Source organism: Marmota marmota, unplaced genomic scaffold, assembly GCF_001458135.2.
Source record: "Marmota marmota marmota unplaced genomic scaffold, marMar, whole genome shotgun sequence".
NCBI lineage: Eukaryota > Metazoa > Chordata > Mammalia > Rodentia > Sciuridae > Marmota > Marmota marmota.
The window spans coordinates 31,795,256-31,818,362 of record NW_025999968.1 but is presented as its reverse complement, the minus strand read 5'-3'; the positions used below and the strand labels follow the sequence as shown (position 1 = coordinate 31,818,362).

The following is a 23,107-nucleotide window of genomic DNA, read 5'->3' as shown; positions in this document are numbered from 1 at the left end:
AGAAGCAGCCTCCGCAGGCTCCGCGGGACGGTTCCGGGAGCCGGAACTCGGCCGCCCCGCGTTCGGTGTTCGCTCCGATAAGCTCAGGTTCTAAGAAGCACCCAGGCGCTGAACCCTAGCAATCTGTCTGCAAGCCACAGGCGAATTGCAGCCTGAAATTACCTGATCTATGGCTGAATGAGCTGCGGTCAGTCGAAAACAGGGAAGGTGACGTCAGTTTACCAACATGGTGGCTGCTGGCCTCCTCTGTGGTCTGACCGGTGTGGAGAACCAAGATGGACCGCTTCCTTCCCCCGTCTCGAACCCAGAATTCAGCCCTGAGTACGGTGCTTGCGCGGCTGGCAGAAACTGCAGCGCTGTAACCCTGCGTCTCTATCCCAGCGCGCGCTGCAGACTCTAGCCGCGGGGTGATTTGCTGAATAAGCAGTGTTACCCTCTGTGCGACAAATCTCTCGCGTTTGAGTCCCCGTAGCCGATCCTCGTGCGATGGAAATCCTTCCTCCAGGTTCCGGAGCACCCCACTATTGCTGGAAATTCCTAACAAGATATCCTTTAGCCGTCCTGACTTGTCATACTCCCACACAGTGAAGCAGCACACGGGGGTAATGCACTCCCCTCGCCGCCATCTTCCTTCTCCCCTGGATAAAGCATTTCTTAAACTGTGTCTGAAACTATCTTATAATCATCAATCATTTGTTTTTTATAAAACAAAATAATAGGTATTTGTATGTTTAATATTATGCTATAGCTCTTCAATTTAAACAAATGTTCAATATTCTGAAATCTATTAAAGAAATTAAAACATTTTACTCTAGAATGTTTTACTATATTTAAATATACTAAAAATATCAATTTTTTAAAGATATAGCAAGTGGTGGATGCTTATTCGTTATGCTTGATAAATAAGGAAATTAATAAATTTGTTAATAAATTGATAATAAAACATGGTTCCAATTTTAAAAATTCATTAAATTTAATTTTTACCTAAGCTCAGTACTGGCATAATTCATACTCTATAAACTTTTTTGGTTGCTAAAAAGTCAATGCTTATCAGAAAAACTTTTGAGCACATTCCTCCATATACGTATATATACATATACGTATATGTATATATATATTCATGAATTATGAGAAGTTAGTAATACATAAAGTATATCATAAACTCAAATATAAAGAAATAGTAATTTTCAAACAAAAATAAAACAATCAAATCTGACAAAAGTTAAGATCACTTTAATATGTGATTTTAATGACTGTCCTTGCTACAATAGTTCACTGAAATATGCATACCTAAATAAAATTAGAGGAGCAATGGCTGTCATTACTAACTTATAAAAGCCTTTTTTTCAACTCAGTTCACCACCTAATAGTTTCTTTGAAATTCAATTAGCATTTTTGCTGATAAATATTTCCACCTTCCTTGATTAATGAGGTGATTTTGCTACCTAATCACTAGATGATTCATTTATACTGAAAAATGACATAAGTATAAACATATTCAAATTGCAAAAATCTTTAAAGTTTAGCCAAAACTGCCCCCAAGGATTTTGTGTATTCATAAATAAAAGAACTTTTATGTTAAAATTCTTTCTTGCAAAAAAAAAAAATAACATTTCTTATCCATAGCAGAACTATCTTTAAAAGTAGTTACTTTTCCAATATGGAAATCAGTATGAAGATTCCTTGGAAAACTGGGAACGGAACCACCTTTTGAACCAGCTATCCCACTGGGTCTATACCCAAAGGACTTAGAAACAGCAACATCAATGTTTATTGCAGCACAATTCACAATAGCTAAACTGTGAAAGCAACCTAGATGCCCTTCAGTAAATGAATGGATAAAGAAAATGTGTTATTTTTATATATATTATATATACACATACACACACACACACACAATAGAACATTACTCAGCAATGAAAGAGAACAAAACCATGGCATTTGCAGATAAATGATGGAGTTGGGTAATATAATGCTAAGTGGAGTTAGCCAGTCCCCCAAAACCAAATGCCTATGTTTCATCTGATATAAGGAGGCTGATTCATAGTGGGGTTGGGAGGGGGAGCATGGGAAGATTAGAGGAATTCTAGATAGGCAAAGTGGTGGGGGAGGGGAACGGAGGAGGCATGGGGGTAGAAAAGAGGGTGGAATGAGATGGACATCATTACCCTAAGTACATGTATGAAGACACAATGGTGTAAATATATTTTGTATAAAACCAGAGATATAAAAAATTGTGCTCTATATGTGTAATATGAATTTTAATGCATTCTGCTGTTATATATAAAAAATTAGAATAAAAATTTCAAAAATAAATAAAAAAGAAAAATTATCAAAATAAAAATGTGTTAAATGAAGACAGAAAAAAAAGTACTTACTTCAACTTAATTTTTAAAATATCAACTATCTTCTAAAGGAAATGACTCTTTTAGGTCTAGTTTTTCCAAAAATTCTAATTAACATATGCTCAGGACTTTCCCAAGCACATGTCACATATTTAGTAATAAATCCTGGTATATATTCTTCTCTAATTTTACCAGATAACAACAAATTGTTCAAAAGTAGGTATACAAATAGTAACATTTGATGTCATATTCTGCCATTTTTTAACAGGCTGAGCACCCTTATTCAAAAGTCCACAATCTAAAATGCTCCAAAATCTAAAACATTCTGAGTACTGGCATAGTGCCACAAATGAAAAATTCCACATCTGACCTCATGTGCCTGATACACCTTAAAACACAGACACATCAAAAATATTTTACAAAATTCTTTCAAGAAATATGAATAACATGTATATGAAACAAATTAATTTTGTGTTAAAATTCTGGTCCCATTCCCAAGAAACCTCATTATGTATATGTATTTGAAAATTTAAAAAAAATCTAAAATCCAAAACACTTCTGCTTCCAAGCATGTTGGATAAAGGTTACTCAACTTGTATAAAAAAAAAAAAAGAATAATCATTTGACACAATGACGCCCCCCCCCCCAAAAAAAAAACAGGAAACTGAAAGTATGACTTCAATGTCCTCTTAAAAATAACTTCAGAGATTTTCATTCATGTCCTGGATGCTTAGTTTTTAAATGTCTTGCTAATCATGATTGTTTCATATGCTCATTAGCTAATATATCAACACATAATAACCTTTAAATTTAGATTTATCATTAAGAACTGGTTTGGTCATTATGTAATAGCATATAAATATGCTAAAATTTTGTCTCAAATACTTGTATCTGTATTTATGAGAGCTTACCTCAGGAATCCAAAATTGGTTTAACATATAAAATCAATCAATGTAATTCCTCAAATTAACAAACTAAAAAATATATACACAGCCCAACTACTTAACATCCAAAAGTCCATTCTCAGCAGGGAAGAACCCCATGAATTTCTTTCTACATTCTAACTTGTGGAAGAGATCTAGCTTAGTTAACAAGCCCCAAATACTATAGTGTCTACAGTAAGGGTTGCTTGATTCCATGTAGTTAGGACCCTAAAAATGAAATCAGATTCACTTTAGCTTCTGAAAGGAACTGCAGCAACTCAAGAATAGAGTATCTTTTAATGTAATAGTGGTCACATTATTAACCCAAGACAATAGAATATGATTATACTAATTTTGTTTCTGAATGGAGGTTGAAGAGGAAAAACTGTACATTATCTCCAACCATGCTGCCTCCTTTGGGATCCAATATCTTTGGAAGGAATATTCAACAAAGAAAAGGTACTCATTTAAAGATTCAGTAATAGTTAGCAATGGTTAAAGCTACGCTCAACACATCTGCATTTGTCTTGTTCCTTCAGCAAGTGCATTTACATAGTGCCAAAGGAATATAGAAACAGAATTTAAAGCTGAGATCTCTATGTTTTATCCATTATTACTCACTCTAGAAACTCCTGAAACTCATGGGTGACAGATTTGTCAAAAAGTTCTCTTTACCAACTGAAGAAAGGACAGCCCAATCTGTGTTATGAACTGTCATTAGTAATTTAGCAGAGCCAGGAGGCAGTTCAGCCAAGAAGACAGAAAATTAAAACATGGGCAGCTCCTGATTGGAAATTTATTCATAGCAGGTAATGAAATAGCACAGTCAGGATCTCTGGCACTATTCAGAGTGAGAGATTTAATTCTGATAACTTTGATGATGGCACTTGAATCAGAGATTATAAATGGTGACAGGTTGTGACATATAGATAGGATAAAAATGAGTAACATCTCTACAGAGTGACTCTATATAAGATGAAATTTTTTCAAATACTACATATAAAAATTATTACAGAAGTTGTCAAAGAAGAGGCTTAGGCCTCAAGCAAACCTTCTGCTACTTGTATGTGTAATTATCAATGGGATATAATATTAACTTATCAAAAGCAAAGAATGGAAAATAATTCATATTTAAAATATGTAACATATATTTTAGATTCCGATTTAATCTGCATAAGGAACCAATTCAAAATTATAGAAGAATGGAGTAGCTATCATATGCAGGTGGTGTAAATGAAGGATTGGGTTTTTATTTATGTGCATGTATGGGAGATTCACTAAATGAATTCATGGCTAAATAAAAGTAGGTTATTTGCATTGCAAGAATAATATTTTTATTTTGGATTTTGTGTGCTTTTTTTATATTTTCTAATTACAATGGCATTATCTCTTTTATAATGAAAAGTACGTTTTTAAATATTGCCTATTTTAGATATAAAGCCAAATTATGACTAAGATAAATAATATTTCCACAAAGACAGGCTTTATAATAAATCTCTTTGAAATTGTGAAGTAGCCTATTCATAGGGTGACTTCAAATCTTGTCAAGTATGGAAATTTTAAAAGATACTTTAAAATTCCTTAATTCATCTCCCATTGAATAGTAGGATCCTTATTCCCTATTCCTTGAATCTATGATTGTTTGACCAATAGTTTACAGTTGAAATGCCACTGTGTCAGTATCTAGACACAGACCATATGAAATGCTATCCTACACATACTGTTTTTTGACAGATGCTGGTTTGTTAAACAGCAATAAATAAACAAAAGGGGATAGTGCAAATACAATTGTGAATGTTATGATTATTAATTAAGCCATCTCACATGACACAACAAAAAGAGAAGTGGTATCCCAGCTAAAGTACACTCAACTTACGAATTTGGAAACAAAATACTTGCTATTGTATTAAGTAACTACATTTTGAGCCGGTTTGCTAAACAGCTAAAAAACAAAAGTGCATAGCATAAATATGATCATGAAATGAATTATGAGATTATACAAATGGCTTCAGTATTAAACTAAAACAATATTAAATGACATGTCCTAAGTAGTAACATAGAAGGAGGTTGATGTAAGAAAAAAAATTGATGAACTTTATATTATTAAATTTCCAGTAAATTGCACATACGTATTTAGACAATAATCAAAAGAGTTTCAGAATGTTTCAAGTTTCATATAGTTAAAAACCTAATTTAAATAATTATTTTTTACACAACTCAAAGTGGATCAATGACTAGGCACTGACCAGAGACTCCGTGCCTACTAGAAGAAGAAATCTCCATCATATCAGCTTATGAGCAGAATTCATGAATAAGACTCCTAAATAAGTGCAAGAGGTAAAATCATGAATCAACTAAATGGGATGGTATCAAACTAAAAGCTTCCTCACAAAAAAGGAAACAATTATGAACATGAACACAGAATTTACAGAATGGGAGAAAATATTTGCTATCTATACCTCAGACACAGCATTAATATACAGGATATAAAAAGAACCCAAAAACACCACCAATGGAAAAAATAGCCCAATTAATAAATTTGCAAAGGAATTGAATAGACACTGCACAGAAGAAGAAATTAGTCAACAAATATATGAAAAAAATGTTCAACATATCTAGTAGTTAGATAAATGGATATTTAAACTACACTGAGACTCATCTCACTCTAATCAGAATGGCAATTATTAAGAATACAAATAACAATAAATATTGGCAAGGATGTGATAAAAAGGGTACACTTATACATTGCTAGTGGGACTGCAAATTTGTGCAACCATTCTGTAAAGCAGTATGGAGATTCCTCAGAACACCTGTAATGGACCCATCATTTGACCCCAGTTATCCCACTCCTCGGTTTATACCCAAAGAACTTAAAATCAGCATACTATAGTGATGCAGCTCAATTCACAATAGCTAAGATCTGGAACCAACATAGGTACCCTCTAAAAGATAAATGGATAAAGAAAATGTGGTATATATACACAATGGAATTTTACTCAGCCACAAAAAAAGAATGAAATTATAGCATTTGCCTATAAATAGATGGAACTTAAGCCTATCATGCTAAGTAAAATAAGCCAATCCCCAAAAAACCAAAGGCCAAATATACTCTCTCCTATGTGGATGCTAACACACAATGGGGTGGGTGTGGCGGGGATAGAAGTACTTTGGAGTGGGAATGATAATAAGAAAGAAAGTAAAATGAATCAGACATAACTTTCCTATGTTCACATATGAGTAGACAACCAGTGTTTAACTCCATATCATGTGTAACCACAAGAATGAAAAGGTATACTCGATATATGTATATCAAAATACATTCTACTCTCATGTATAGCTAAAAATAACAAATAACAGAGGAAGGCTAAAGATGGTCGAATAGAAAGGTCACTTCTGTGGCTGCTTCATGCTATAAAACCAAGAAAAGCAGAAAGGCAGCTTCCCAGCAAGGTGGTTGAATGAACAAAAAATTAGGAGGGACTTTACTGGAAATTAATATTGGATACTCAAAACAGATCAAGGACTCAGAAGATCAAATATAATAAACTAAAGAAGAAATTTCCAGTGCAAAGCTGCGGCCGCTGCCAGAGGCACAGCCAGAACAGTCCCTCCATTAACACAGTAAAGCAATAAGGGAATTAAAGGAACCCCCATTTTGGGGAGGACAGAGGTGTGTCTAGGTCTGAAGAGTTTAGAGATCAAAGACACTGCTGGACTAAACTATAAGATGCAAATCCGCATCACTCCTGGCAGTATGAGGAGGAAAGAGGAAGGAATCATTTTGCAGCCATGATACAATGGGAGGAAAGCCAGAAGAGATGATTTCTTACAAATCAGAGTCTGGCCCAAAAAACAAGCCTGGCAAACCCACATTGCATGACAGAGACTGTGTCTAAGTGACCATGAGAAAATCAAGAAGGGAAAGAGGTTTACACAGGGGAATACTGACCATGGAAAACCACCTGGCTTCCCTGACCCCTCTAATCTGGCTGCTTGTAGGACTAGCGGGAAGAGAAGCCCTGACTAGGAATTTGAAAAAGAGGGGGCTGGAGATATTGAGTCTGGAGATAAAATCTGTGACCAGGAATTATGGGGTCCACAGGTGACCTAGTAGACTAAGAACTGGCTCTCCTACCACTAGTGTAACCCAAAGGAGATTCCTGGGGTGCAGTCTTACAGCATGGACTAGAATTGCTGGAACCTGGAGGTGAGATTTAAAATCTTCAGACCAACTGGCATTTGGCAAAGAGCCTAGAGCACACATAAGCCTAAACACTGCCCCCAGGAGTTCCATCTCCAGGATTAAACCTCAAACCCTAGCAACCCCACCCTGAGAGTGAAGAAAGCATCACACTCCAGACCTAACACTGGAGAAGGGAAGCCAAACAACTTTTTATCTCCAAGAGAAAACCAATTCTTCAACTTTTCATCCAGAATATTTTTCATGGACCAGTTTATAGAGGACTAGGATGTCTGATTAGTATATTTCAGTTTTGTTTTGTATTCTTTTGACATTTTTCTACTTTTAATTTTTTAAAATTTCTAATTTATATTTTTTTCTCTCACTTATCTGTATCAATCTTTCTTTTTTCTCCTGCTAACATCCAAATTATTGTTGCCTTTTTCACTCATCCTTTAATTTTTTCCTTCTATCTTCTCTCCTCCTTCCTCATAATCATCACATCCTACACCACATTTGTTCTTTGTCCACCATTCAAAATTGTAAACACTTCTGTAAGCTTACTATTTTTATTGTAGGCAATAACTGAATATATCATGTCTATTTGTTGTGACAAAACTGTAGGCTTTGAAGCAGGACCTGCTTCATTTAAGGCTGTATAATGTTTGCATTGCTATTATTATTTGTCTTCCCGTTAATGGCAAGGTACTGTTGAGTTTCAGGGACACTATAAGTTTACAGCTTAGAAACTAAACTGCATCAGATCCATGCTGCTAGATGGGTAGACACACAAACAACATGAAAAAATAATCAGGATTTGGGATGTAACTCTGTGGTACAACAATTGCCTAGGATGAGTTTCATCCCCAATACCAGAAGAAAAAAATAGCAACATCATACATTAAAACTAGAATACATTTTATTTACCAAAAGTGTACATCTGAGAAAGTAGTCAATTCAATAAAAAGGAAACTAAGTATTAAATAACTGTTAAATTTGTCCAATTTCTATAACAGAAATGTTCTTGAAAATAATTACCTATAAGCCCTTTAAATCAGATAACTTTAAATGTACTCTTTTGAGGTCTCATTGTACAGAAAACATTATAATAAATATCTTTATAAACTAAAAAATTGTTTTAAAATGTAATAATCTACCCATTTTGTGTATTTCTTATTTAATGAGTAATTAATTAGAAGAATTATTTTGAAACATTAAAATATACCATTTACTATATGCATTTTGAAAGGTTCAGTTTTTTTTAAGAGAGAGAGAGAGAATTTTTAGTATTTATTTTTTAGTTCTCGGCGGACACAACATCTTTCTTTGTATGTGGTGCTGAGGATTGAACCCAGGCCACACGCATGCCAGACGAGCGCGCTACCACTTGAGCCACATCCCCAGCCCTTGAAAGGTTCAGTTTGAAAGGATAAAGTCAATCATAATTCATCCAAAAGTGAACCAGAGAGTTCAATTAATTGCACTTCTTACACACATTCTACTTTTATAAGATTTACTCAATAATCACAAAATTAGCAAGGTTCAGTCCTTTTTACTTCTTGTAGATTTATAGCATAAAATAGAATGTTCAAAAAGGTAAAACAAATAAAAAATACCTTCACAGAATTATATTAGCTTCAAACTTTAACTCCTCTTCTAATGAAATACCTGAGAATAAGAATGATTAATTGATTTGTACCAGACTAAAAGCAAGGCCTGGAAACCTGACACCCTCTTGTGTCTTTTCTCATATATTATGCTGCCTCAATTGACATGAATGATTTCTATATGGTAATGAAATATAAAATAATGTATAATATTAAGAAAAGAGTGCAGCAAAAACATATGAAAGTCTTCAAATTTATGTTGAAAAATTGGAATTCTTCATTTTACAAAAGCATTTCTGAAGAATTTTTCTATACTGCCTATTTTCTGGGCATGTGTATGGTTTATGTATAATATAATATTCAAAAGATAATACATTAAACTTTTTAAGAACATTTATTTTAAAAATTAGTTTTATAGGTTGAGTATCCCTTATCCAAAAGGCTTAGGACAGAAGTATTCCACATTTCCTGTTTTGGGGGACTTTAGAAAATTTCAATATAGAAAATGAGATATCTTGGGAATGAGACTCAAACTGAAATACAAAATTAGTTTGTTGCACATTTACCTATTTTATACACATAGTCTGAATCTAATCTTATACAATACTTTTAGCATGAATGCAAGAGTTGGGTGTGAAATTTTTCACTTGTAGTATCATATCAGTACTCAAACAATTTCTGACTTTGGAGGATTTCAGATTTTAGACTTTCAGATAAACAGATTTTCAACTTATACATTAATCAGAACTTTGCTTGTTCAAATATAAGTGACATTTTCACTTATGATGAATAATGAATAGTATTTAAAAGTATTTGGGGTTTTCTTTTAAATTTTTGTAATATGCTATTTAAATTTGATCACCTAAAATACCCTTCTATTAAGTTGGTAAAAAAAATTAGAATTGTGTTTAAACTTAATACACTGTTTCAACACTAAACCTGAGTCTATACTGGCAAAGAGTATGTACTGATAAATGTTAAATGTCATTATAGATATAAATTAATCTTTTATCTGCAATAAAAATCATGATAATATAATTAAGATATTGAAATATAAAGCATGGCCTACTGAAAACTGCAGTAAATTTGTCATGATTAAGTCAACCTAATGTAATTATCTTTTGGTATTCAAAAACAATTAACATTATAAAGTGTATATTTTAAATGAGATAAAATATATGATTTATATTGAAATTTAACATAACTTATCATGAGTACATATGCTATACAAAGGCAAAATTCCTCTTTTTGGGTGGGGTATTGGGAATTGAACCTAGAGGTGTTTTTATCACTGAGCCATTTCACCAAACCTTTTTATTTTTTGTTTGAGGCAGGGTCTCACTAAGTTGCTAAGGCTGGCTTTGAACTAACAATCCGCCTACCTCAGCCTACCAAGTCATTGGGATTGCAGGTGTGGCCACCACCTCAGCTAAATTTCCTCATATAATTTTTATAAAATGACAATAAGAACATTAAATAATAATGAGAAAGTACACACAAAATGAATTTAGTGAATCTCTTGAAATCCATTTTAAACAAAGAATACGTTTCCATATTATATGTACTTACTTGGAATAGGCAAACAATTTACTGTCCCAAAGATCATGAGTCCCTCTAGGTCCAGAATGAAAATAACAAGAATCAGTTCCATCAAACATATTCAATCCATCTTCTGAATTTTTTGAAGCATGGCTGTGTACCACATCTAAGAGGACTGTGATCCCCATTGAATGAGCTGTATCAACTAGTTCTTTTAGTTCTTCAGGTGTTCCATAACGACTAAAGGACACAGAAAAATATGACATTATATTTAAAACAAATAGCCAATTGCTTTATTATTGTTGTTGTTGTTTTGCAGTACTGGGGATTAAACCTAGAGCCTCCAGTGCTGGCTAAGTGCTACAGCTACAGCCAGAAATAGTCAATTGTGCATAGTACTAGATACTTTAAATATGCAAACACCATAATACTTGACACATACAAATCAAAATTGCTTAGTATTTGTTATTAAGAAAATGTTAAGGGAAATAATATTAATTTAAATCATGATATTAACAGAATTATACGCTAACCAAAATGAACATTTTGAGCATGCAAAATAGTTAAGATTATCTTCAAATATTCTGATTTTCATTTTCCAGCCTAGCCAGTCATGGTTATTCACACTCACATATCTGCCCATTCCTTTGAATATGTACAGTTGAATAGGGAATGCGGGGCTATCTGAGTATTTCTTTTTATGTCTATAGTGTCTTAATTAAAGCCAGCCCTCCAGAACTTGTTCCCAAACTGGAATGCCTTCTTCAGGTACCAGTGTACCAAGGGAAAGTGTAATGTTAGTCACCACTCAAGCAGAAAAGACGGATAGATCACATGCATGTGTGTCTATGTTTAAAACAATGACCTAGTCTACATGTAACAGAAAAATCACTTCCAGAAGAAAGCCTTTCTTAACTTATGCTATGGTTTGATACTACAGTCTTTTATAACACCAACTTTACCTCTTAAATAAATATTTGCCTTTGTTATTGTTTATGGCCTTGAAGTAGGGGCTATGGCCATCTGGCTTTTCATGGTTCAGTTCAGGCTTTAGTAAATACCAAGTTTCCTCTAGTCAACTCCATTGAGTAGCAAGTGTCATCTTTTCAAAAAATAAATATGATCATTTTTTGTCTATTAAAAACCTACTGTGCTCCCACTGTCCTCAGGATGAAGACTACTGTTCTCCCCTCTCCCTTTTTTTAATTGTATTCTTTTTAGTTATACATGACAGAAGAATGTATTTGGACATATTACAATACATGAAATATAACTTTCTATTGGTGTTTCTATATGAGGTGGAGCTACACTGAACAAAGGAAAGTCATGTCTGATTGATTCTACTGTCTTTCCCATTCCCATCCCCCTGTTATTATGGCCTACTACACAGCCTATTTTGGTCCCTTCTAGCATGTTAGATTATCTTGTGATATCCTACCTCTCCCTTTCATTATCCCAGCAATATAGCCTTTTTCCCAGTACTGAAAAACGTGTTCAGTAAATGAACATCCTTAAACTTTCAGTTATTCATGCATTTATTTGTTGGCAAAATGCTTACCAAAGTTATCTGCCATGTGTCATGAAATGTTATATGCTCTAGAGATACAGCAGTGGGCAAAATAAAAATCATTGTCCTTATGAAATTTACATTCTAACTAGAATACAAATAAATAAGCAAAACACATAGAATGTCACATAGCAATAAGTGTTTTAAAGAAAAATAAAGAAAAGACACTGGTAAAAGGGACAGGTTTTCCATTTTAAGTAGAGTTTGCAGATGAAGTTTTAGAGGAAAAGCAATATTTAAGAAAGAAAGGAAAAAGGAGAACAATTTACAGAGAAGAAGGAGTAGTAGGTAGAAGGGCACAGGGGCAGGAATGAACTAAGAGTGCCTGAAGAACAAATAGGCTAGTGTAGCCTCAGTGGAATTGTTGAGAGAGAAAGAGCAGAGTTAATAAAATTATGCTAGGTGCATATAGGAATACACCACAACACATTCCAATTTTATATAAAACTATAATGTATCAATGAAAATACAAACAGAAGACCAATTGAGTAAGGAAGGAAATCAAAGGGGTGGGGGGAGAAAAGGGAGTAGTACTGGGAACTAAAATGAAGAATTCTATGTTATATACATTTACAAATATGTCAAAATGAGCCCCACTATTATGTATAATACAATGCACTTATGAACAACAACAATAATAATAAAAGAATCATCAAAAACCAAGATGAGTACCTTTGAGTATCATTCTGAAAGAGACAGGGAGCTATCATAGAGTCCTGGGCAGTACAGTGATAGGATCTGATGTTCATTTTTTAATGACTGCTCTGGTCATGGAATTGGGGGAAAATTAGTGAAGGAGAAGGAAAACAAGGATAAATAGAGTGACCAGTTAAAGAGCTATTGAAATAATCCAGGCAAAAGAGAATAGCAATTTGTACCAGGGTGGTAGCAATGGTGGCAGATAAGCAGCCAGATTTGGGAGAGATTTTGAAGCAACAGATGGTTAGGTTTTAGGATAGAGTGTAGGGAGGGACAGAAACGGAATAGTCAAGTATAATGCCAAGATTTTGGCTTGAACAACTAGAAGATGAAAAACGTCATTTACCAAATTAGAGAAAATGGCAGGAAAAGGGAGTTGAAAGACAAGTTCACAATTTTAATTTTGCATACATTAAGCTTGGGATATGTATTAGCTATTCCAGAATTAAATAGACACTGGCTGACATTCACAAGAGAGGTCAAAAATTGAGACCTAAATCTTGAGAGTTGCACAGAAAGCATATTAAAACTATAAGAAGGGAAAGATACAGAACAGAATGGAAGCAAGAGCTGAGCAGTAGTACCAAAATTTGATGGTACAAGTGATAAAGAGGAGAAAGCAAAGAAATTAAAAAAGCAACAAGTGGCGTGGGAAATACAACAGCAAGATGTTCTGGAAGTCAAGAAAAGAAAATACCTATAAGAAAGTGGAAGTATGCAATTGTGCAAAATGGTGCCCAAAGTTCAAGTAAACTGACTACATACTTAACAATGTAAAGGTCATCAGTACTCTTAACAAAAACTTTCTGTAAAAAGGTAGAAAGAGTTTAAGAAAAAAATGGATCAGGTGTGGTCGTGCACACCTGTATTCCCAGCTAAGACTTAAAAAAAATAGATTCAAGGCCAACTCAGTAACTTCATAAAACCTTGTCTGAAAATTTTTAAATTTTCTAAAGGGCGAGGGTTGTAGATCAATGATAATACATCCTTGGGTTCGACTTTCAGTACCCCGCCCCCCCAAAAAAAGGATCTAGAATAGGAATGGAGGGTTTAGAGATTGTAAATACAGAAAACTTATTCAAGCAGAACTTCGTTTAGAGAGAGAGAGAAGAGAGAGAGAGAGAGAATTTTAATAATTTTTTTTTTTTTTTTTAGTTATTGGCGGAAACAACATCTTTGTTTGTACGTGGTGCTGAGGATCGAACCCAGGCCGAACGCATGCCAGGCGATCTCGCTACCGCTTGAGCCACATCCCCAGCCCAAAAGCAGAACTTCTTTAAAGAGAATGAATAAGTATCTTTTTTTTTCCTGTCCTATGTTATCTACTTAAGCAGATTTCACTTTTCCCCCAACTTATCTTAACCATGTTTTAGATCTCAGTATCAACATCAGTTAAGATCTCATCTAAGCTGTTCAGACCCTAATTCTATGCTTTTATAACACCATTTTCTTCTAAGCTCTAACAGTGGAAATCACAATATTTATGATTATTAATGTCTATATATCACTACACTGTAAACTAAGTGAAACACAGACAATGTTAGACTAGTTAAATTTGTAGTCATCCATGTCAGAATGTTGCAATACATGGAATTCCTGAATATCCTTCTACCCAAAGACCCACATTTCTTAGATTTCAGTCAGAAAAAGGCAGAGTTTCTGTGACTATGTCCTACCAAGGGCCTCCTCAGTAACCTTCCTATATGAGTCAATATCTTTCCAGAAAGGATGGAAGCTCTTTCAACAGGAGAAAATTTTCTGACTAAAGCATGGGCCACCAAACATGTACCAGTTTCAGAAGTCATGCCATAAAAAGTGATATCAGGGACAACCTGTAAGGATAGATGTTCAACTTCTATTAACTATGTTAATGCTGAAATAGTTTCTAAAACATGTAAATTATTAAAATTCATTTTTATTTTTGATCTATATAAAAATACAAAGACTTCCATTTTTACCTTGAAGCTGCAAAAAAGCTTGTGATTTGGTACCCAAAACTGGCATAGTAAGCATGCTCCATGATTGCCATCAATTGAATACAGTTGTATCCTGTGTAAGCAAAGGTCAAATAGGGATTCAGATACACATTTAAAAACATGAAAAAGGCATTCTGTTTTAAGGTCCTAAATTTTACAAGTAATCTAGAACCTTTGATCATCTAGAAAGTTCTACTATTAAACATCATTTGCTTGTCTGGTCTCCTAACAAAAAACTGAACTTTTAGTTTCTTAAGAACTATACACTGGCTAGCTATTTGAAATGTCTTCATTTTAATAAACAATAAATGGTATGCAAATCTACTCTAAATTTGGCTTTAGAATATTAAATATGGCAATCTGCATATGCTAAACTTCAACTGTACTTGTAATATCCATATTGAAGATTATGAAAATTAAACAAAAGTAACTGATTTCATGACATATGCTTCTTATTTTGCCTTTTCTATATATTTCAGCCATTTTTACTATTTAGTATAAAAATATCACAATCTTTTTTTTTTTTTTACAAAGTAGCTTTCATACAGCTAGCTTTAATACTATTTTTCACACACATAAAAGTACTCCATGCAAGTGTGCATACACACCAACACAGGCGTACAACACTTCCCTCTCTATACAAACGTTTTGCACTGACAGTAAAATGAAGTGACTCAAAAAGGAAGATATTGTTTTTCAAAGATCTATTTCTATGTATGTCAATTCTGTGACATACATAGAAACTTTTCTTATTGTAAACTCAATGTCCAACTCATACAAGCTTTATAATTTTCTTAAAGGTTATATAAATTTATATATTCATTACTATTTCATTTAAATACATAAGTATATTTGTAAACAAAAGTGAAAATTAGTTTCATTTCTAGTGGTTGAAATCATGTAGTTTCTCATGCATTTATTTCATTATATCATTAATAATGAAACAATCAAAACTTAACAATCAGAATTCAGGATTTATACATCTAAAGAAGAGTACTTGCTTCTCCATGATTTTACAATCTACTGAAAAGTCACTGCTATTGGTTTATCATTTTAAAAAATAAAATTGAGTCTTCCAGGCCTCAGAAAAATAGAAATATAAAATCTTATTCAGATTTTACAAGTCAATTACTACATATCATATAACAAAATAGTTTGTTTTATAAAAAATAAATATTATTCTTGTGATCAAATACCAATTTATAGTTTTAACATAATTTTGTATTATTAATTACACCTGTAATCATTTATGTTCTAAGTATTCAGCTAGGCAATTCAGACACAAAGGTGAATAAAAGAATCCTTGTGCTGTTGAACCTTCTATAAAAACTAGGTCAACACTAATTTGTAACTCTATAATGTGAGAGACATATTCAATAAAAAAAAAAATACAGTGCATATTAAATATAACTAACATCAAATTCTCCATGCATTTACTTAATTGGGGTGTCTGAAAATTTTATTTAACCATAACAGATAATTAAGATCTATATCTAACCAAAAACTTTTACTCTGACTTGCATGCCTTTCCTCTAGCAAAAATCTGGAGTGCCTAGCAAAAGCAGTATAATTAAATGTATTTTATCTTCCTGTCTAGACAATGGAACAGGTGCTACATACACTGTGATTTTTTTAAAGCATTACCTTTAGAAAGAAAAAGAACAGAAACAATGCATACTCAATCAATAATGCAGCAATATGCGACTTATTCTCCTACTTGTTCCCATGAAGGCAGAGTTAGTGTCATTCTACTCCAATACATGAACATCTATCACAATGTGTCTCACAGAAGATGTTCTACAAATGTGCATTAAGTAAGTCATCCAGATGGACTTTATACAATGCTCTGGTGCAAATTGAGTTCCAGGTACTTTACAAATGTAAGATTTCTTCCATAACAGACTAAAATGAACAGGCTATGATCAATGACCGCTTCAATTGATAAAGGTTATCTCCTGCAGAAAAGTAATCATGCTTACGTATTTATCTACAATTTTGGAAGTCATCAGTTCACATTACTTAAAATTGAAATTGGAATAATATCTTAAATTCTTATGCTCTATCTTATTCCATTTCTCTTTCCTGCGCTATCACTATTACAGGGCAATTTGAGAAGCCTAAAATAAAATACATTTCTATTACATACTTAATCTCTCAACACAAAAAAGAGACACATGTAATTAGCTTTTCTAATAAGAGAACAGACTCATTAAAATTTTATCTGAATAAAAATCACAGTTATTACTTACCAAGGTCTTTGATTCTTGGTAGTACATTGCAAGTAAAATGTTTATAAGAAGCTATTTTTCCTTCATGGGAAGAAATTCCCACATGAGATTCATAAATTCTTACACTTTTTGGCTTCTTTGGTCTGGAATGCTTAAACTACAGAATATAAAATATATAGAGAATTAAAGCAAGAACTCAGGTATGCCACAAACTGATCAAGCATCTTAAGTAACTTGGTGAATAAACTCAGTCAAAAACTCTCAACTGTTCTCAAACATAGAAGGTATTGGTTATATTTACTATATTTTCTTTTGGGAAAAAAATCATTTTTGGCATTTTGTTAGTGGACCTATTTTAGACAAAAAACAAAATCATGTAAAGGCTTACACCTTATCACTGAGTAAAGAGCTGTTTTTTCTTCTAAGTCTTAGAAAAATACAAGAATTATGAAATGCATACATAATTACCAAACAAATCATTTATTAATACTCTTCAATAAGGGAGACAAAAGTGAGTTTGAAGAAACATTCAACCTTTGTCAATAATTCAGTCATAAAATTACCCCAACTTTTATAAGATAGCCTTCCCCATTTCCTGTTCCTAAGGATACTGATCCTGCTTCAAAAAAAGGTCAGTGAAAATCATATATCTTTGAAGCCTTTAATAGATTAGAAATTACTAATTAAAACACAACTTTATATCCTTTATAAACTGGTAAGTACAGATTTAGTATTTTCCCTAAGTGTGAGCACAGTATAAAACAAAATCTTAGCATACATTTTGTGGACTACAGATGATGGACTTTAATATATGTGTAGTTTAAGAGGAATACTATGATATAAAGTACTAAACCAGTGATGAAGAGAACACTTTGAACTTAACTATAAAAGATATCAAAGTAAAAATTAATTTTCCTAGAAAACATTAGAACAAGCATTTGTTTAAAGACTTGTTGTTCTTACTTTATATGGATGTTCTGGATCCCAGCATATCCAATCATAATTCACATTACCACCTTCACGAGCCACATACTTTGCCCATGGTGAAATACGATACAAGATCTCTCCACTCTTGCTAGTAATAACTACCTAAAAAGATAATGAGATGTTATTGCTTTAAAACACATTCAAAACTCTAAAATAATACACTCTTTCAAGTAGGAAAGGAAAAACATGCTAAAAATTCTAGACCACCATTCAAATGTGCATCCTTAGAGAACACATTTAAATTCTATGTGCATTGCTTTCTTCATCTGCTATTACTATTTGATTCTTCGACTCATTTATAGCCTAGATATTTTATGATTCTCTGGCAATTTCCTTGATTGCAAACCAGCCAGTAGAGTGGATAATTAAATGTACAGTGGATATTAAAAAGATAAGAAGATTATTTGGAAACTGCTGTAAGTAAGTCAACCAACCCAAGGTAGTAGTAGTAGTATTTTCTATAAAAAGGGATAAGTAAGTTATATTATCACTTTCTTTTCCTCTTCATAGGAATTAATGATAACATTTTCATGAATCTAAAGAAGAAAGGTTTGAATACACACACACACACACACACACAAATACACAATTTCTAATCATTCTCAACTTCTTTTACCAAGTATACCTCACCATATAAAACCAAATACTTTTGCCATGGACATCCATGCTCATATTTGCATATGGTTATCATTGGTGTTTTCAATAATAAAAAATAATGAAATAAAATACAGTTTTGCTGAATCCAACATTTTAGAGTTAGTAGTAAATAAAGGACTTTGAATTTATCCAGTCATGTAAATGGAGCTTTTGAGTGACTGAAATTGTAGCTATTTCACAAAGTCATATTTTTATTAAACTTTCTAAAAGCAGAGTATGATCAAGAAATATTCAGATTAGAAACTGTATTATGATCTTAGCTTTGAAAGAGAACATATACTCCAGTCTGTCTCCTTTAATAGAGAAAAGCTCAAGTATTCATATTCTTTGAAATTAAATATTTGTATAATGCTTTTATAATTTAGAAAGGACTTTCACATTCATGTCTCACTTGATTCTGGAAAAACTTTATGACCCAAATATTAAGTGAGATTAAGTGAATTGCCAGAAGTCCCCAAATCATCAAGCAGCAGGGCCAAAAGCTGAACACAGAGCTCTTGATCATTACTTGCTCTGAACAGACTTCCATAGCACTTCCTTCAGAGGCCAAAAAGAATGAGTCATGGTTTATGCCAGAGCAGGTGGGTTAGTAGTGAAGAGGACGAAATTCTTTCTTCCTCTTCATTATGCCTTCTACTCACAAATGCTGATTAAAGCCAGTGTGTTGCTACTATTCATCATCACAAAAGCATGAATCAGTAGAACCAATTCACTTCAGGAGTATTTTAACCCAAATGATATGTCCCTTCAGCATGTTTAAAAAAAGGTACTCACTCACAAACTCAGACCATGATAAAACAAAATACTATAAATCTGCATAATCAATCCTTCTATTTTATAAATAGGTCTACAACCAATCTAAAGGCAGAGATCATAAATGCATAATCATTTTTGAAGATGTCTGAAGATAGAATACTTCAAACTTTAAGAACTTATACACCCTGAATATGACTCCACATGCTTTAGAACATTAATTCTTTTATGTTGCAATACACACAGATGTCTTCAGATGTTACCGATGATTAGTGCTGGAAGCAACAGTCTCTCCATTATCCTCTTACCCTCCTACACTTATTGCTGGGTATGCCAAGAATCAAGTCCCTAGCAATATTTACTGGGGATCATTTTTTTATTATTCTAATTTGTTATATATGACAGCAGAATGCATTAGAATTCATATTACACATATAGAGCATGATTTTTCATATCTCTGGTTGTATACAAAGTATATTCATACCATTCAGAGACCATTTTTTAGGATTGTGTTTGTAGCTGGCAATCCTGAGGAATAATGTCTTTCTCAAATATACAGAGTAGGCTTTTGTACTGCTTGCTATAAAAATAATGGTTTCTCAAAGCTCAACATTCCCCAACTATGACACAAACCCACTGTGTAAGTAGTAGCCATCTTACCCTACAGTGTTATCCCTAAGAGGCTTGGAAGACAAAGGGAACCAATACAAACATGATGCTTATGCTGCTTACTGTAATGTAATCATTTGTCATTGACATGAGAGTTCCATGTTTTTTTGCCAGACTGTATCAAATGGTAACAGAAAAACTTCTAAATTTGTAGGTAGGGAAAAACCAAATTGCGCATCTGACAAAGGATTATTTGCTCATCTACTGAATTATTTCAATGTGTTTATTTCCAAAAGTTCTTTCTCTTCCTTCTCAAACAGTTAACAGGATTGCTTGTTAGGATAAAGAATTTTCATTTTACAATTTCTTCCTCCTTTCTTAGAAATAAAATTATAACCAAATGATATATATGAAAAATCTTTCTACTATATGTGAAAAACTTTGTGAACATCACATAGTTTATCTATTCTTTAAGCTCCTGAATTTTGGAAGTTTGTTATAGTACTTTGAACTTTCCTGAAACAGTTGTCTATAGGACAACTCACTTTGCTTTTAATTTTATCTTCCTAAATTATTGAGATAATCAAATTAGAGACATATAGTAAATAAATCTGATTTTTAAAACATTACAATGAGAAAATATATACATATGAGTAAAATTATATGATTTTTTGAACTTAACTTTGCTTATGAAGCCTTTTTTGGGGAAAGGAGGCAGAATGTCCTGGATTTTTGTTATGTTCCAATGTTTAAATTCCAGATGCAAAGATATTTAGATAACAAGATTTTGCACCATTGAATTCACAACATCAAAATATCAACGTACAATGTATAGCAAATTTATCTTTCAACAGTAATAAATGAGTACAGTAACTGATAGGTAGAAGAGTTCACTTGATACTATCAAATGGAAAATCTTGTTCACTGCTAGTGAGTATAAAGTAGCATAAAATCTTTGAGTAGCAATTTAGCAATAAGCATCAAAAGCTCAAAGAAAGTAATTCGAATGGTACGGCAATTCTAATTATGGAACTTCCCAGTGGAAATAATCAGGATATGCCCAAAGAATTACACCCTTGTCTATTAATCCATTAATTTTTGATAAAAACTAAATAATTGGATAATATATGATTGTTAAGAATGTACTGTTGAATCATATTGTAAGTTACAAAATAATTCTTCCAAGTTATGAAAATAAATATATTACATTTTCCTAATGCACAAACGTTAGGGGATCTTTACTAATTTTTGTTGTTCAGATATAAGTTTCTATATTATCACTCCAATTCACTTGTATAGTTCCTAGAATCTAAAAGTTTGTTGTATTAAAGACTGAAAATATATGAATTACATAATCACAATTGCCCAGCTATGCTATTCAAATTGTGTATCTATAAGTTTTTAACAAAATAAAACTTTAAAAATTCTATCCAATCACTGTAAAGGAATGTAGTAATTAAAAATAATACTGTGAAAGAAACACTGTCTCCTTATGTTATGAGGAGAATCTTTCTTGGAAAAAGAAATGCTTCAAGCACAGTGAAAAGAAAAAGATATTGACTAAAACAACTATTAGATAGTGTACAGGTCAAACAAAGGCATTTCTAATTCACGTAACAAAATGTACTTCCTTTTTATTATTAAAAGTTATAACTGAAAAAAAATTGTAAACATTCAAAAAATACATGTTTTGATATACATATACTAATAAACACAGCATATATATGTCTTCACCAACCAGATGAGATAATGGTCACAGAGTGCAGGCCCCATAATTTGCCAGTTGTTAACCCTTTAGTAGTTGGCTTATGCAGAGATCTAGAAGAAACAAGAAGGTGGTAGGTGTGATACTATCAAGGCCCTGGGCAATGACTATTTACCAATAATATCAAAACTATGTTTATTCCAATAATGAATACAACCAAACCAGAGTGCAATGCTGAGTATCAGTATTTCTAGACATGTGTTTGTGTATATATTTATATATATGCACAGAAAAAAATGTATACAGATATATACACAAATACACACACATATGTACAGAAATACTGATGTGTGTGTATGTATATTTTCAACAATATATACATAGTCATTCCTCTGTGTCTGTGTGGGACTCATCCTAGGACTACTGTCAGCTTAGTTACCAAAGTCTAAATAAGCTCAAGACCCTTATATAAAATGACATAGTATTTGCATTAAAACCTACACACATTGTCCCACACACATTAAGTCATCTGTAGATTACTCATTAATACCTAAAACAATGTAAACATTATGTAGACAGCTATTGAACAATATTGTTTAGGGAATAACAAAAAATATCAGTACATGTGAAGTACAGACACATTTTTTTCCCCACATATTTTCAATATGAGGTTGGTTGAATCCATAGATGGAATCCACAGATACAAACCACCAAGTAAACACCACACACACACATATACACAAAAGTGTGCACACATTCACATATAAGAAGGGAAAAAAAAAAGACAGAAACGTTTACGTATATGTCGCGACCCCTCGCCGGCAAGGGAAAACACGACACAGGATTCTTCTTTCAGCAGTTTATTCAGGCCTTGAGTCATGTATCATCTTCTAGCGCCCGCCCGCCCGACACACCCACACACAGCTTAATAAAGCCCCCCACATCCCAATCCCAAGCCGCCACGTGGATCTCTCTCATAGGGTGGTAAGGGATTGCGCGCCAACTCTCCATAAAAGGAGTTGTTTATCACAGGCCACAGTGGAAGCCGGCGCCATCTTCTAATGGCGGCCATGGTCTATAAGAATGGCTTACCACAGTTCCCCCTTCTATTTTATATAACAATGCAGGCGAAAGTAGAGGTCCTATCCCACTGTGCAGAAGTGGCTGCAATGTATGGTTCAGTCCCAAGGAGGCGCCTTCCCCAGACCTGATCCCATATCAGCCGACGCCTTTTTTCGTAGGGCGGGGCGTGGACTTCAAACCCGCATGCAATAGGACATGCTTTCCTTGAGGTCCGTTGAGGGATCACTCAAGTGCAGTGCCTTGCCTCGC

General features: G+C 33.3%; 1 protein-coding gene across 6 annotated transcripts in view; it reads right to left on the bottom strand.

Moving 5' to 3' along the window:
* The window catches only part of Gbe1 (1,4-alpha-glucan branching enzyme 1), a 253,379-nt gene that overhangs the window by 111,172 nt on the left and 119,100 nt on the right, over nucleotides 1-23,107 (bottom strand). For all 6 annotated transcript variants that reach the window (XM_048803507.1, XM_048803508.1, XM_048803505.1 and 3 more), the window contains 4 exons: nucleotides 18,028-18,153; nucleotides 17,086-17,221; nucleotides 14,819-14,909; nucleotides 10,625-10,834 (listed from right to left, as the gene is read on the bottom strand). In XM_048803507.1, the coding sequence (XP_048659464.1) occupies nucleotides 10,625-10,834; nucleotides 14,819-14,909; nucleotides 17,086-17,221; nucleotides 18,028-18,153 (563 nt within the window). The remainder of the gene's footprint in view (nucleotides 1-10,624; nucleotides 10,835-14,818; nucleotides 14,910-17,085; nucleotides 17,222-18,027; nucleotides 18,154-23,107) is intronic.